Source organism: Heliangelus exortis, chromosome Z (genome assembly GCF_036169615.1).
Source record: "Heliangelus exortis chromosome Z, bHelExo1.hap1, whole genome shotgun sequence".
Classification (NCBI taxonomy): Eukaryota; Metazoa; Chordata; class Aves; order Apodiformes; family Trochilidae; genus Heliangelus; species Heliangelus exortis.
In genome coordinates this window covers 41,042,870-41,056,704 of record NC_092454.1, presented here as the reverse complement: position 1 = coordinate 41,056,704, position 13,835 = coordinate 41,042,870, and the positions used below count along the sequence as shown (strand labels likewise).

The 13,835-nt window shown below is 32.9% G+C and overlaps 1 protein-coding gene across 2 annotated transcripts in view; it reads left to right on the top strand.

The window, feature by feature from the left end:
- Positions 1 to 13,835, top strand: part of CNTLN (centlein) — a 187,485-nt gene that overhangs the window by 146,969 nt on the left and 26,681 nt on the right. For both annotated transcript variants that reach the window (XM_071730388.1, XM_071730387.1), the window contains exons 18-20: positions 7,172 to 7,336; positions 10,548 to 10,645; positions 12,285 to 12,411. In XM_071730388.1, the coding sequence (XP_071586489.1) occupies positions 7,172 to 7,336; positions 10,548 to 10,645; positions 12,285 to 12,411 (390 nt within the window). The remainder of the gene's footprint in view (positions 1 to 7,171; positions 7,337 to 10,547; positions 10,646 to 12,284; positions 12,412 to 13,835) is intronic.

Sequence of the window (13,835 nt, the reverse complement as noted above, 5' to 3'; positions counted from 1 at the left end):
AACTAATGCCAGAGATGGAGTAGTATTTAATAGAAAATGGTTCTCTCTAAAACAGATGGAAACGAGGAGAGGTTAAATTTGTATTTCACCATTCTTTTGGCCGTTTTGTCTCTTTCTTGCTTATAGATTCATTTAAAAATAATTTTAATTTTTAAAGATATAAAGTTACATGCTTTGGAAATAAGTAAGAAAATCAAAAGAAAGTTTAAAACCAGTCTAAAGTAGCATTTTCATTTTGGTTTCTCTCTATTTTATGGGAGCTGTATGGAAAACAGATGGAAGCATTATTAATTTTTTCCCCCAATGAGTTTTAGTGCAGCATATTTGTATGTGTTATCTGAAACATATGAATACTTAGTATTGCTGCTGTTAAATTCGTAATGAGTTGTAGGGATTGTGAAATTCCCTGACTGGCTCTCATGCAAGTAGTTCATTTGCAGTGCTTAGATGTAGTAAGATCAAGCAGGGGGAATATGGCAAGCACTATCCCTGACCCTAGATGAAAAATTCAATTTTCTAGCTTTATGAGTTAGCCTCAACTCACGTGTTTGGTGAAAAAAAGGATAAATACTGTGTAACCCTGCAAAAAAATCTTGCAGTAAAACCTAGAAAAGATTGCATGGATTCCATGTCTTATATAGAAAATCAGTAAAATTGCAGGAAATTCGTATACTGCCATACAAAGATGTGGAAATCTTGATGCAAATTTTTGCTTGAATGTGCATGAGGAATGTTAGGTGGTGTAATACCCAAGTGAACTATTGAACTATTTGCTATTTAGACTTCGTTAAATAGCAAAGTTGGGTACATGAGAACATTTGTTTTAAACTTCATCACCATCTTTACAACTGGCTTGATATTTTCAACTGGGACAAAATACTGTGAAATATTTCTGATTATATGATAATTATTTCATTTAATATTAAAAATTTAGTATGTTTTGCCTGTGTAGAATTAGTTATGTAGCATATATAGTATATTATACTGTGATAAGTATTTTTATCTTAAAGAAGTATTAATTTCATTTTAGTTCTGTAATTTTTATCCCAAAATACTAAGGCCTTATGGACAAGGTCCTGCACATCCATGTATTGGGGCAGTTTGCCTGTCTGCATTGGAAACTCAGTCCCTAGACAACTGCACATAGCTGTTGTCACGTAATTGATCATAATGAAACTACTTATATGTTACATATATAGTTAATAGTCCTTATTCCTTTGAAATTTTTAAGGACAGATGGAGTGCTACATCTGCTTCACTATGAAAGCAAGCTAGTATTCTTAGTGTGTATAGAAATTAAGCATAGGACACAGCAATATTTACTCATACAGAGACATGAGATGAAAGTGATAGAAAGCTCATGCTAAAATAGAATTGCTGCAGGTCAAATTCTTATCTTTGAACTGTGTTATCATTATACATATGGATTGTTTCAAAAGCATTTTCGTCATATTAAATAATGGTTAACTATATAATTACTAAAACTTTTTCATTTTCCATTATTTATTTGAAAATATTTAATTGCACAGTGTGCAGTTCTGTACTCAAGCTTGTCTGTTGGTTATAACAGAAGATGATTTCTTGGAGAACTGGGCCCAAAATGTATTACTCTCTTTCATTTATACATTAATGTTTGTCTGTTTATCTACAACAGATATTTGCCATCTATGTGGTGTTATAATTATTTACGAAAACAAAAAGACAAATTTAAAATAGTTCCATCTGCTCTGATTTTATTTTATTGATTTTATTTTATTATTCCAGAAGATGCCATAGCCAAATCAAATGTTGTGATACTAGGCTTTTATAGGTCACATAAATAGATAGAATAAATTTAGCTATAAATTAGCTATAAAACAGTTGAATTAAATTTAGAAATAAAATGTTTCTTTATGAAGTGGTATACAGTAAATAGGCCTTTTTCAATTACGATTACTCTGATCACTACTAGCATGTGATTATGAGGACAATGAAAGACTTTAATAAGAGTTTTTCTCTCTTAGTGATTGTGAATATATTCCAGCTGAATGATTTATATGTATGAAAGGGCTATTCTGTAGACAACAGTGTAAATACTGTTTTATAAAGCTGATTAGTTGCAGTTGTGTTACAGTGCATTATCAATAGAACAACTATGATTTTTCATCAGTAAAATACGTGAGTTGAGAAGTATACCTCTTATCTGCATGTATTTCTTATCTACCTGTATTTCTCTGCTGGGAGCTAATTTAAACACTTCATGAGAGATTGACATTTTCAATGCCTTAAACATCTTTAAAAGCTGCTTTGTTCATTGCAAACCATATTTAGTATGACCTCACAATAATGTAGCATACCTCAAGTGTCATGCCTGTCTTTATTATGCACATTGGAGCTATGTTCATCTATACTAGACAACTGCACTTCAAGGAAAGTTTTTTTTTTCTTGATAGGCAATTAGCAGTAATTAGGAAGATTCACTTCAGTAAGGTGTCAACATGAGATTGTTTTAAAAAGTTGAATGTCAGTGGCTTGAGGAGAGTTTTTTTTCCCTGACACATAGGTACGGCATGTGAAATATTAAATGTTAATTTAACTTTTCTTATTATTATTCATGCACAATATTATTTTGTCATTCAGATACTACACTGACAGAGTGCAAAGGGTGTTAAAATAGTGCTGCTGGAATAAAAAGAGGATTAATCTACCATTGGCCAATTAGCCAAAGGGTACTTAATGGTCTCTAAAGGCTACTGAAGTCTAACAACTACATAAAGCACTGGCAAAAAGTCCTCTATATTACCTTCATTTACTTGACATTTTGTGAAACAGTGAATTGCTCATAGCAGCATTTGGTGGAAAAAATATAGCAACTCAGAAATAGAGTTTACTAAAATTTCAGAAGAATAAATCACAACTTTTACATTTTAGAACGTGCTGTTGCCTTTGCATGTGTTTGTTTTAGTTTAGGATATAAAGGTGCTGTTCTGTTTCATATTTTATCTTCATGTCACTAATACTAAATAATAAACCACTTCTAGTACTTTCATGAAAAACCTTTTACTAAGGATTTGGAGTTACCTGCTTTTTTTCTCCATATGATCACACAGAGGGCTTTTTAGTCTGGTGTATATCTCTTCATAGTTTCAGATAGCTACATAGCATCTGTGTTAATTTTAGCCTTTTTTTTTTTTTTCCTGTAACCATCCAGGTAGTAGTAGTGTTTGAATCAAGAGAAAAAAACACAGTCAAGATTACTAGGGCTAACTCAAACAAATTTTACCTGGGATGTTATAAATAGTTTGTCATTATGTTAAAATAACATTTGAAACAGTGTGTAAAATCATAAATACCTAATACCTTTACTAACTCTATGCCTGCAAATATGTTTTTCATGGGTTTTGTGTGCAACAGGGACTATTTATCAGGTATATTTTTTCATGATCAAGTGAGAAAATAACATCTGTGTAAAACCTTCAGATGAGCAGAGTTAGATTTCAAAATAAAACTTGCTACTGTAGCTATACTTATAGCAAACTTATTTTATTGCCTACTATAGCAAGGTTTCTTAGAGAAAAAAAGAAATATGTTTTAAGTTTCTTACAGACATATCTGCACATTTTAAGTTTGTTTTTTTCTAAGGTTTTTGTCTATCGTGATTCTAGGATACAAAACTTCATAGCAAATATCATTTTTACACATCTGAGGATATTTATGTTAGTTGTAGTATGATTAGGAAATGAGAAGTAAAATAAGGTTATGTCATTGTTTAAAAAGAGTTTCAAGAATACATGATTTACTTCCTATTTTATAATTTTGCCTAAAAATACATTCTAGATAATCTGCAAAAACCTATACAGCAGTGATGATGCAATATCAGCCATTACCAACAGAAATGTCATTTTCATTCATGCCACTTGAAGTAGGAGAGCTGTAAACTGTGCTAGAAATTCATCACAGGGTCGCTGTGATGCCAAGGAGTATTAGGCCATTCCAGCAGCTTCCTGCATTAATCCATAGGGCCTTAATTGTATCTATTGTGTTGAGCAGGGGGCTTATAGTAAAAGCCTTGCTGAGTCACTGGAAGTTTTACATTGACTATATAGAAACTGAGATTTCATCACTTACCCTTTGTGTACAGCAGAACAGAGTGTCATGAGTATAGCAGGAGCAAGGTGATTAAGATAGATGAATGTTAAAATATTGAATCTATAAACATCTGCTAAGCCAAGACACTCTGGAGGAGGTGCAGCAGACAAAGGCCGCTACATTGTGGAGGAACAGCGGTAGCCTGCCTTTACCAACATCTGGTCTATCTGGTGTTTAAGATTCTACCTTGCATCCCGGTGACCTCTTCCCCTGGAGTAAATCCTTTTTACTCTGTCACTCAGGATTTGTGTGCATGGTAGCACACACACACACACACAAAAACCCCCTGTGTCTAAAAAAGAAAAATGAAAAAAAAAGACTCGACCTAAAATTTAGCAAATGGTCAGGTATAGAGGAGTAACAAACTTGCTTCTTAGTTAAGTAAATGCAAGGAGTATCTTTTAGGCACAAATATCTTGCTAGGGCATGGAGGGCTGTTTTTCCTACATAGATTTATATAGAATTTTCACATTCCCTTTCAATATACTGCAAGTAGAAGAACAAAGCAATATAATTATCTACCCTGTAACACCATTTACATTGTCTCCAGAGCTGTTAAGAGACAACCTCCTCAATATCTCTGATTCTAATTGTGTCTGTCTTTGTCAGCTTTGGTAAGTTGTGAGAGCATTGTCTTGTGTGTCATGTACTACTTTCACTTCACCCCTCTAGTTCTGGTGCTGAATTTATGTAAATTCAAATTCTAAATTTTTTTTTTCTGTGTGCTCACTTAAGTATATTTTATAACAAACATAGCATAGTCTTTGGCACCTGTCCCATGAATGTCTTTGCTTTTTCAACATATTTGCTTTTGTTTTGAGGAATGTGGCTACTGCAATCATAGCCTTTCAGAGCAGATGCATTTGGATGACAACAAGAGCCTAAGAAACTTCTGAGAGTCACAAGCTAACTTAGGCAGATATGGGGGCAATTTTAATCAGAGATATTGATCTAGCTATGCTTTTTTTTTTTTCCCTTTCCTTTTTATGAATAATTTATTATAGAGACAGTGAATAATGAAATTCTGCATGTAGAAGTACTGGCTATATTGGACAAATTAACCTAACCTTGTATCTTTCCATACTATATCTTTTTTGTACTACTACTACTACTACTGTTCTTGCTTACTAAAAGGAGACTTCATTTTGTCTTTTACTCAGACTGTATTAATGGTGAGAATAATATATCAGATTAAAGAATAACCAATTAGAAAATACATTAACACTATTTATCTCTTGTTCAATAATGACAGCAGTTGCAGAAGAAAATGGAAAGACTAACCCCTTTACTAAGAACAGTGCTTATCTCAGATATGTGTGTAAACTGACTGTTGGCTTTAATAAATGCACTTAAGTGTGAATTATGGTTACAGTTTTAACTCTAGATAAATGGTGCATTTACTTTTTTCTGTGGTATTTTTTAAGCTAATTAAAAATCTGCAGGCTTTCTCCTGTCATTCATAATGGGAATAAACATTCCCAGAAGTAGTTTTTTCTTTTATTTAGATATATATGTGATCTTCATGTGATCTATGTTATAAAATCATATGGACATGTATGTGTATCTAAACACATGTATATAATATCAAACAGTATAAAATCTGCTTATTAGTTAAATAATAAGGTGCTTGGAAATAGAGCACTAACTTTCTCTTAACCACAGGGTTTTTTATGTGTACCAGAAAAAAATAGAGCACACATTTAGTCACTTCAAGCCATAGTATCTTCTCCAGTTTCCTATCAGGATTCTTCAAAAATGAAGATTTTCTTGCCTTTTGACAGATTTCTATACCATTTTGTATAATATACCCATATGTAAAATGACCTTACTACAATCTTCTTTGGAATAGTAAGATAGTACTGCAATTACTTTGTCAAGGTGCAGAGTTGTTAGGCCATTGTTGGCTTTTGGCTAACTGCAGATTTGTGAAAGTTAACCACTAGTATGAAGATGATTTCATTTTCCCTGTTCACAGAACCATGTTCAATATTATTTAAATTAAAATTTACAAATTAAAACAAGTATTTTATTTAAAAGTTTACCTCTAGAAGGGATACTGTTACATATGTTATTACAAAGATTGAATAAGTCTTGTAAGTTGTCAATCAAGTGCAACAAGACTGAGAGTTTGTTTGCATGTTATTTATTTGAACTAAATCCCTAACAAGCCTCATCTGCTAATTGGACTTAGCATTTATGTTGCTAAATGAGAAGCGTTTTGGCTGCAGTATAGGGTGGTAAGACCTACCCAGTGGAATAAACAACTAACATCTGTTATCCCGTCCTGCTCCAGCTTGGCTTTTACCACTTAAGTACCTCAGCCCTAGAGTCAAGGTTATGGAATATGTGGTTCTCTGGCTATGGTGCATTTGTGTGAAAGGGAAGAAATAACACAACATGAGTAAAGACCAGCCAACCAGAAGATATTTAGTGCAGCTGGTCCACTTTGCTTTAACCTCTACAAGCCCTACAAATATCAAAACAAAAGCCAAGAGAAGGATGTATGTTTTATAGCAGTTGTCAACACAGCAATTCAAGAGAGCTTACAGTGGTCACCATTAAAACAGATTTGACATTTAACCACCTTTAGTACTCTTTGGTGCCTGGGACACCTTGGTATTTCTTCATTCTCTATGTAGAAATCATTGCTGACTCAGAGGCACTTTATTTAAACAAGTTTCAACAGTAACTACTTCTAGAGTTTTCTATGATAATTTTTGCCTGTCGTGGTTAAAATAGCAATGTGTACAATCAAAATAGAATTAACTTGCCTTTTAAAAAAAAGTACTTTAGTTTTTAATGTTAGTTGGATTATCTTTTCCTGCTGGATTTGATCATTGTGTGGACTAGAGAATTTAAATAGCGGCTATATAATTATATATAATTTGATATATTTTTCATATATATATATATTTGTAATATAATTATAGGTAATATATACTGCTTCATTCCTCTTGAATTCTGTAGAGAGGGGCATCTTTTATGGGCAAGCAGAAATATTTTTAGAATGCAATTGTGATTGTTTCTTCTGTTTGTAAAACAGGTGTTGACCTCCAACCTGGCCAAATGGCAACAGGAGAAGGAAGATTTACAAGGAAAATTGAAGTTGAGAGAACATCTGTCTCAAACTGCTGGCAAGAATGAAGACACACCACCTCCTTCAAAGAGCATTGATTTAGAGATGAAACAGATGCAGTGCAAACTAAAGGTGACAGAACAGATTATCTAATGCTGAGGATAATTTGTATGAACAGTATTTCTTAACTGGGTCAAACAGACACATGTATACTCAAATATATGTATCATTTATATATCTTAGCCAATTATTAGCAACTTAGGTATTAGGTAACCTTACATGTTAAGAGGAAACGTAATCTTTAGCAGGACAATTAAAATTTACAATTAAAACAATTTTTGCAGATTAAGTAGGCTAGACAGGGAAGCTTGCTGTGTTTTCACACAGAGGTTAAATGCATCTTTTTAAAAAGTGATGCAAAATTACTTCAGTGAGAATTATGCCCATCCCTTACTTCTTTTAAGGAGTAATCAGTAGCTACCTGTGAAAGGGGAGTGAAGAATTTGAAATGATGGGACAGCTCATGTAATGTGACTGTTACATTATTTGTATGTCACTACTGTTCCTGTCTTTAAAGCATCGTTCTTCTTGTATTTGTATCTTTGTAGATTAGCTAGTAGGAAAATACTGATGTCTTGATGTAATTTTTCTGTCTCCAGTAATTTTTCTGTCTCCAGTAATTTTGTTTTAATTGGTGAGGATGTATATAGGTGCTGGATTGTGTTGATCTGAGAGCTTTCTCAGCAGTTGACCTGGGTGGAACATATTCATTCTTCCTCTCCTCTCACTGGAGGAAACGTATGTTCAACGGAATGTCCTAAAGTTGTTTTTTTCCATCATTTTGGATTTAATAATTAAGAAAAAATCAAAATGGTATAGCTTCTTACTGCTAGGCTGCCAAAGGATCAGCTAGAAGAAAGGACCATATTATATTAGCGATATAGCTGTCTCTGGCTCTGAGTGCTGGATCAGCTATGGGTAGTGCTCAGAACTCTTTGCTTCTGATAATAATCATGTTGTTACAGATTTTGGCTACAGCACAGAAACGTAGAATCTACATTCAGGGATTAGAGAAGGTAGGTCACATTGATAAAGATATGAAGGCACAGGGAATAGCCATGAAAAGGCACACAGTTTGACCTACTTTAATTTCTGGAAAGAGATCTTGATACCATACACTCTGATTTCCTATGTGTTGATATTAGATTTGGGTTTGACTGACCTACTTCTGTTGCTGGTGACTGGTAATTTCTGTTAATTAGGGTTGTTCCTTTTGGATGAGTGTCCTCATTATCTAGAAACCTAGTAGCCAATTGCTCTGTGAAAATAAGAAAAATACAAAATTGGGATTTTTTTTTTCCTGAGCTACTCTAAGAGTAACACTTATGCTAGAATCCTACTTTTATGTGTCTGCTACATCTGAACTGCAAAATATATTGCTAAAAATCAAAGTATTTTTGTTTCTGCAGCATAGAAAGCATTTAGCTACCCTATATGAATCTGATTTTGAAATATTAACATGGCTTTTTGTTCCTTCTTAAAGTTGTCTTGCATTTTTAATGAAAAAAATAATGTATTCAAAACTACATTTAGAATAAACATAGTTTGTGGCCCCAAATCCAGATTAGTAGGGTAAATTCATTGGCTGCTGAACTAGGTGGGAGTTTTGATTATAAGGGCCTCAAAAGCTACTTAGATCATATTACTGAAATTCTTGGACTAATTTTTTTAAAAAATGAGTCCTGAAAGTAATTTTTAGCTGAAGAAATTGTTAAAAGTTTTGAACTGTTGTTCCAAGTTATCTAGCATTCTTAAAAAGACAATACAAAGTTTTTCTCCTAAATGTCTAAACGTGGAAGCAGCAAAATCTTTCCTTATAGCTCAAAATCACAAGGTATCTGGCTTTGTTATTTCTTCTCAGAGCTATCTTTATTTGTTTATGTTGTATGTAATGACTGCATGTGTATTTGCCAATTGGAAGAAACGTGTTATATGTATGGGTGGTGAATCTGGAAGCAAAATTCCATAAACATGTGTCTTTGCCTTTGAGCATGTGCAGAGACCTATCTAAGTATTCAAGTTTTTATCTGATGTGTAAACCCTGTAACTGAGTGCTGTGCTTAACAGTAATGAAGCTCAAACTCGACAAACAGGTCTCAGGAAACTCAGAAATATTCTTCTAACATACATCATTTTAACAATTTTCTGGTTATACCTCACATTATAATAATAGTAAATAGACCAGACAAGTTATTAAGAACAATATCTTACATCTAACTATGCACACAAGAATATATACTCCCCTCGAGGTGCACAGAGAGATGTACAGTACTCCCATTAATGTTAATAGGCGTTACAAGTCTGCACTGAGAAGAGAATTTCTCCTGAAGTATCTTTGTTTACAGCATGTCTGATCTGTTCGTTCATTGTTTATACATAATGAATAAAAAGCTTCAATACCGTGGCTCAACCTGCATGCATATATACACTTTTCACAAATATCTTTTGGCAACACCTTTTGGAGTTCTGAATTATGTGAATTATGTTTGAGCTGCTATTTTTAGGTGCAGCACTCAATGCACATGCTTAGATAGTAAAGGTGGCTACCTAATTAGATTTCATATTTTTATTTCTGTAGAGCGGTCCATTTGTTCTGTATTCAAATCCTAGGTAGATTATCTATGCACTTGTATGGAGGAACTGAGGCTTTTTAAAATGTCCTACTACGTGCAGTGAGGAAAGGCCAACACCTCTGGAGTTCTTACTGGAATTACACATGCCTGAGAGTAATACCTTTTCCATACTGAAATGTAGGATTTGTGTTAATATGGGCAAATGGAAGTGTCTTTGGGTTTCAAAGGACACAAAAACAACTGCTCTAGAATCTTGTCTCGTGTTTCTCAAGGCACAAGAACATCAGAGTGATTATTGGAAATTGTTGCTTTATCGATGTGGGCTGCTTGTGCTGCAGAACTCTATCATTCAAGAATGCAGTTTAAATGAAGATGCAATTTTCTTTCTGTTCTGTTCTCTGTTACCTTTTCAGCTGGCCATACTATGCAAAAGAAAATGTGGTGCACTAGGCTTGCAGATGTCCTGGGGAACATCTGTAGTCATACAATATTAGAACAATGGAAAAATACTGATTTTGACCATATTTTCCATGAAATGTTTTTTTGCTTAAGTGTTGCTGGAAAGTAAGAATGCTTCTTTTGTACTAATTAATTTCTAGGAACTTTCATAAAGTGTATGGAAGTTCACACAGCTCATTATTTCTAACAAATTTACTGAATGCGGTAATATTAAACCTGATTTATTTATATTTTTATATTTTTCAATATAGAATTCGAATAATGAAATCACTAAGCAGTCGGCCACCATTAAGTCACTAAAAAACGAAGTCCAGGAGAAAGAAGAACGGATTCGGGAACTGCAAGCGAAGTAGGTTCAGTCTTCTATCCGTTGTGTTTGGTGCCACCCAGTGGCAGCTGTGTAATTGTTACAACATCAACCACTTTTTTAAAGAGAATGTTTTCTTTTCTTTGCAGTCTTGCAGACTGTTACGGGTTTTTCTAAGAAACTGGACCAGTACATGCTAAAATTGAGATTTTAAGCTGATGAGTGATTAGCTAGCTACAGTATCTGTTTTGCAATAAGAATACCTTCAATTAAAACTCAGACACTAGGGCAGAGTATTTTAGCCTTGATGTAAATCTAAATGAATTCCTCAGCTCTGTTAAACACAATCTTTCAAATACAATAATTCTTTGCCTAGGGGCTAAGAGACATGTCAAGGTTCAGATGCTTAAACAAGATTAAATATCCAGTCTTATATTCATAAAAAGTTCAAAAGGACTGTTGTATATGTTTCTATTTTAATTGATTAAGATTTACTGCTCATTTTGAAATCCACATGTATTGTTGTGAAGTATATAGCTGAGATTTTTATTCAACCTACTTGAACTGTCATAAAACTGTTTTTCACTTAAATTGCTATATAAAGATAAGCTATTAGTGTATCTGTGAATTTCGTGCTTGCCCCAGAGTTTAATTCCTCTAAACATTCATTTTTTTTTTAATTTCTAGAAAGGATGTTGTTTCCTTACCTGTAATTAAAGAACCAAGAACTTATAAAATTGTTAAATTGTGTGCATTTTGTATGTTCTGTTTCAAAGTGAAACTGATTAATTTTAAAAAGTGTTAGTGTTTATAAATATTCTATAATAAAATAGATGCTGTTTTTTCATAAACTGTAAGTTACATTCACCAAAATGTCATTATTAGTATGCATGTGAAATTGATGGTAAACATTTTAAGATGCACTATTTTCCTGTTTCTTTAATATGATATTGACATATTATCAACAATGTTTTGTGCCTGAACATATTGCTATCTTTTTTTTTTAATTTTTTTTTTTTAAATAATACAGAAGTCTGAACATATTCAAGTATTGTTTATATTTCCATTTTTAAAGTTAATTGGTATCATAATAGGAGAGGCATAATTCTGTTATTGAACAGTGATTACATAGTAGTAAATGAGTTTCTTTTTTTGAGAGGTTTCTGAAAAATGTTGATGTTATTTCTGGGTTTTGTCATTTTTAAGAGTTATTATCTGAAATACAGTAGAGATTAGGCTTTTTATTTATATATGTATATTACTCACTTGGAAGAAAAGAGACTTGCTCCTTTTGAAAATAATTTTGTACGAAGTAGAGTTTGAATGATACCTACTTTGGACATCAAAGACATATAATTAATTACATTTTGTGTGATCAACAGTTTTTTGCCTTTTTTAATAATAGCATAAGAAGAGTTATGATTTCAAATAAGAAATTTTAGAGCATAAATCACAGTGAAAAGCAAATCTCAAATAAATTGTATACATAGAAATAGGTCTGCTTAATAAAAGAAATTAAACCATTTTTTTCGGATTGAGAATAGAGTAAATCACAAGCATTGCATTTTATTTTTAAAAAATTTGCTAAAGTTAAAGAACAATATTTCATCTACGGCATTTATACTTTTTAGGTGTTTAACATTAGTAGTATTTTCTGACAGGGTCACTTCTTCCCTTGTAGGATTTCTCGAATGGAGAGGGACTTTATGATGAAGAGACATTTGATAGAGGACTTAAGGTCTCGTCTAAAATCAAATCAAGAAAATGAGAAAACCTCTAATGAAACACTAGAAAGTCTTGAGAGAAAGGTACTTCTTTCTTGATATTGATAGTTTTAAGAAAATCAAAAAGCTGATGGATTTGCAGCAGTTATTTCAAGACACTGTACATACTAAATCAATATATTGCTTTAAGCAAATAATAGACAGTTAATTTAGGGTGTAGTTTCCTCCACTACAGTTTGTGTGAGATCAGTATATGCTGATAGCTTGGATACATTCAGCATAATGCAGTGAGTTGCAGGGATATGCTATACATAGTGAGATTTAGTTTCATGCATTGTAAGTTCATAAAGTACAGTAGACCTGAAACAAGAGTGATTTTGTATGACATATGCTGATGAAGTCCATGCAACTCTCCTGGCTATAGTAATTAAATGCTTTAATATGTTAATCTGTTTTCTACTGCAATGTTATGAATCATTCACGTTTCTTACCTTAATGAAATTCTGTCTGTGTAGGTACAGCTTAATTTCTGTAGCAAATTATTTTCTCCTGCAAAATTATAGGACAATTTCACTGAAGCTAGGAGAAGTTGCATATGTTTAGACATCTTTCTGTGTTATCCAGCCTACATATTGGTTGCACTTTGGCCTCAGTACCTGAAAAAGATTGTTGTTGGTTGTGAGTTTGTCCAGTTTTAGTGTGGCACTAAAATAGAAATAAACAGTTTAGCAATTCTCTTTTGTTTTCCTAGAATACAAATGCTAGCTGAATATCACAAGCACTATCTCTGCTTGCAGTCTTTAGTCATATAGTACTTTCAGTTCTAGAAAGAGCTACTGTCTTACCATCCATGCCAAAAATAAGGTGCTATTAAGAAATCAGCGACCTGGTTTTGGTTTTAGACAAAAGACTGAGAATGGAACAACATTTGACTGCTGTTCTTCAACTATTTTAAGTGCTCCATTTCTCAGATTCCAGATAACCAAATTCCATGCATTAATATGTTTATTCCATGTGGAAAATTAACTTGATATATCTTATGTTATCTTTAGTTGGAGATCAAAGAAATTCCCTGTAACTTGGTATTGTCAGGAAAACTTTGTGATTAATAATGTCAGGAGAGCTGAATGTTTTTCTTGGAGCATAGCTCTTTTTCATTTTACTCAAAATCATTGTTTTCATTGTATGGAAAATGATAATTGTACTGTTAGTTTCTTAGCCAAATTTGGACTAATGGTTTTACTTCTGACAGTACAAATAAGTTGTGGTTTGCCCCCTTTCGCATGCACTGGAACAGTAAAATATATATAAACAAATAGCTCTGCAAATGAGGAGCTTTTTTTTGTACACCTAATGCAAGTCAAAACTTCATGTAACAAGATTGCATGCAAACTGGACCAGAAGCAGAAATTTATTAGAGACTAATTTCAGAAAAAGCTACTTTAAAAAAAATCCAGGTATATTTATGCAATATAAATGAGCTTAGTTTTTATTTGGTTTTCATTTTG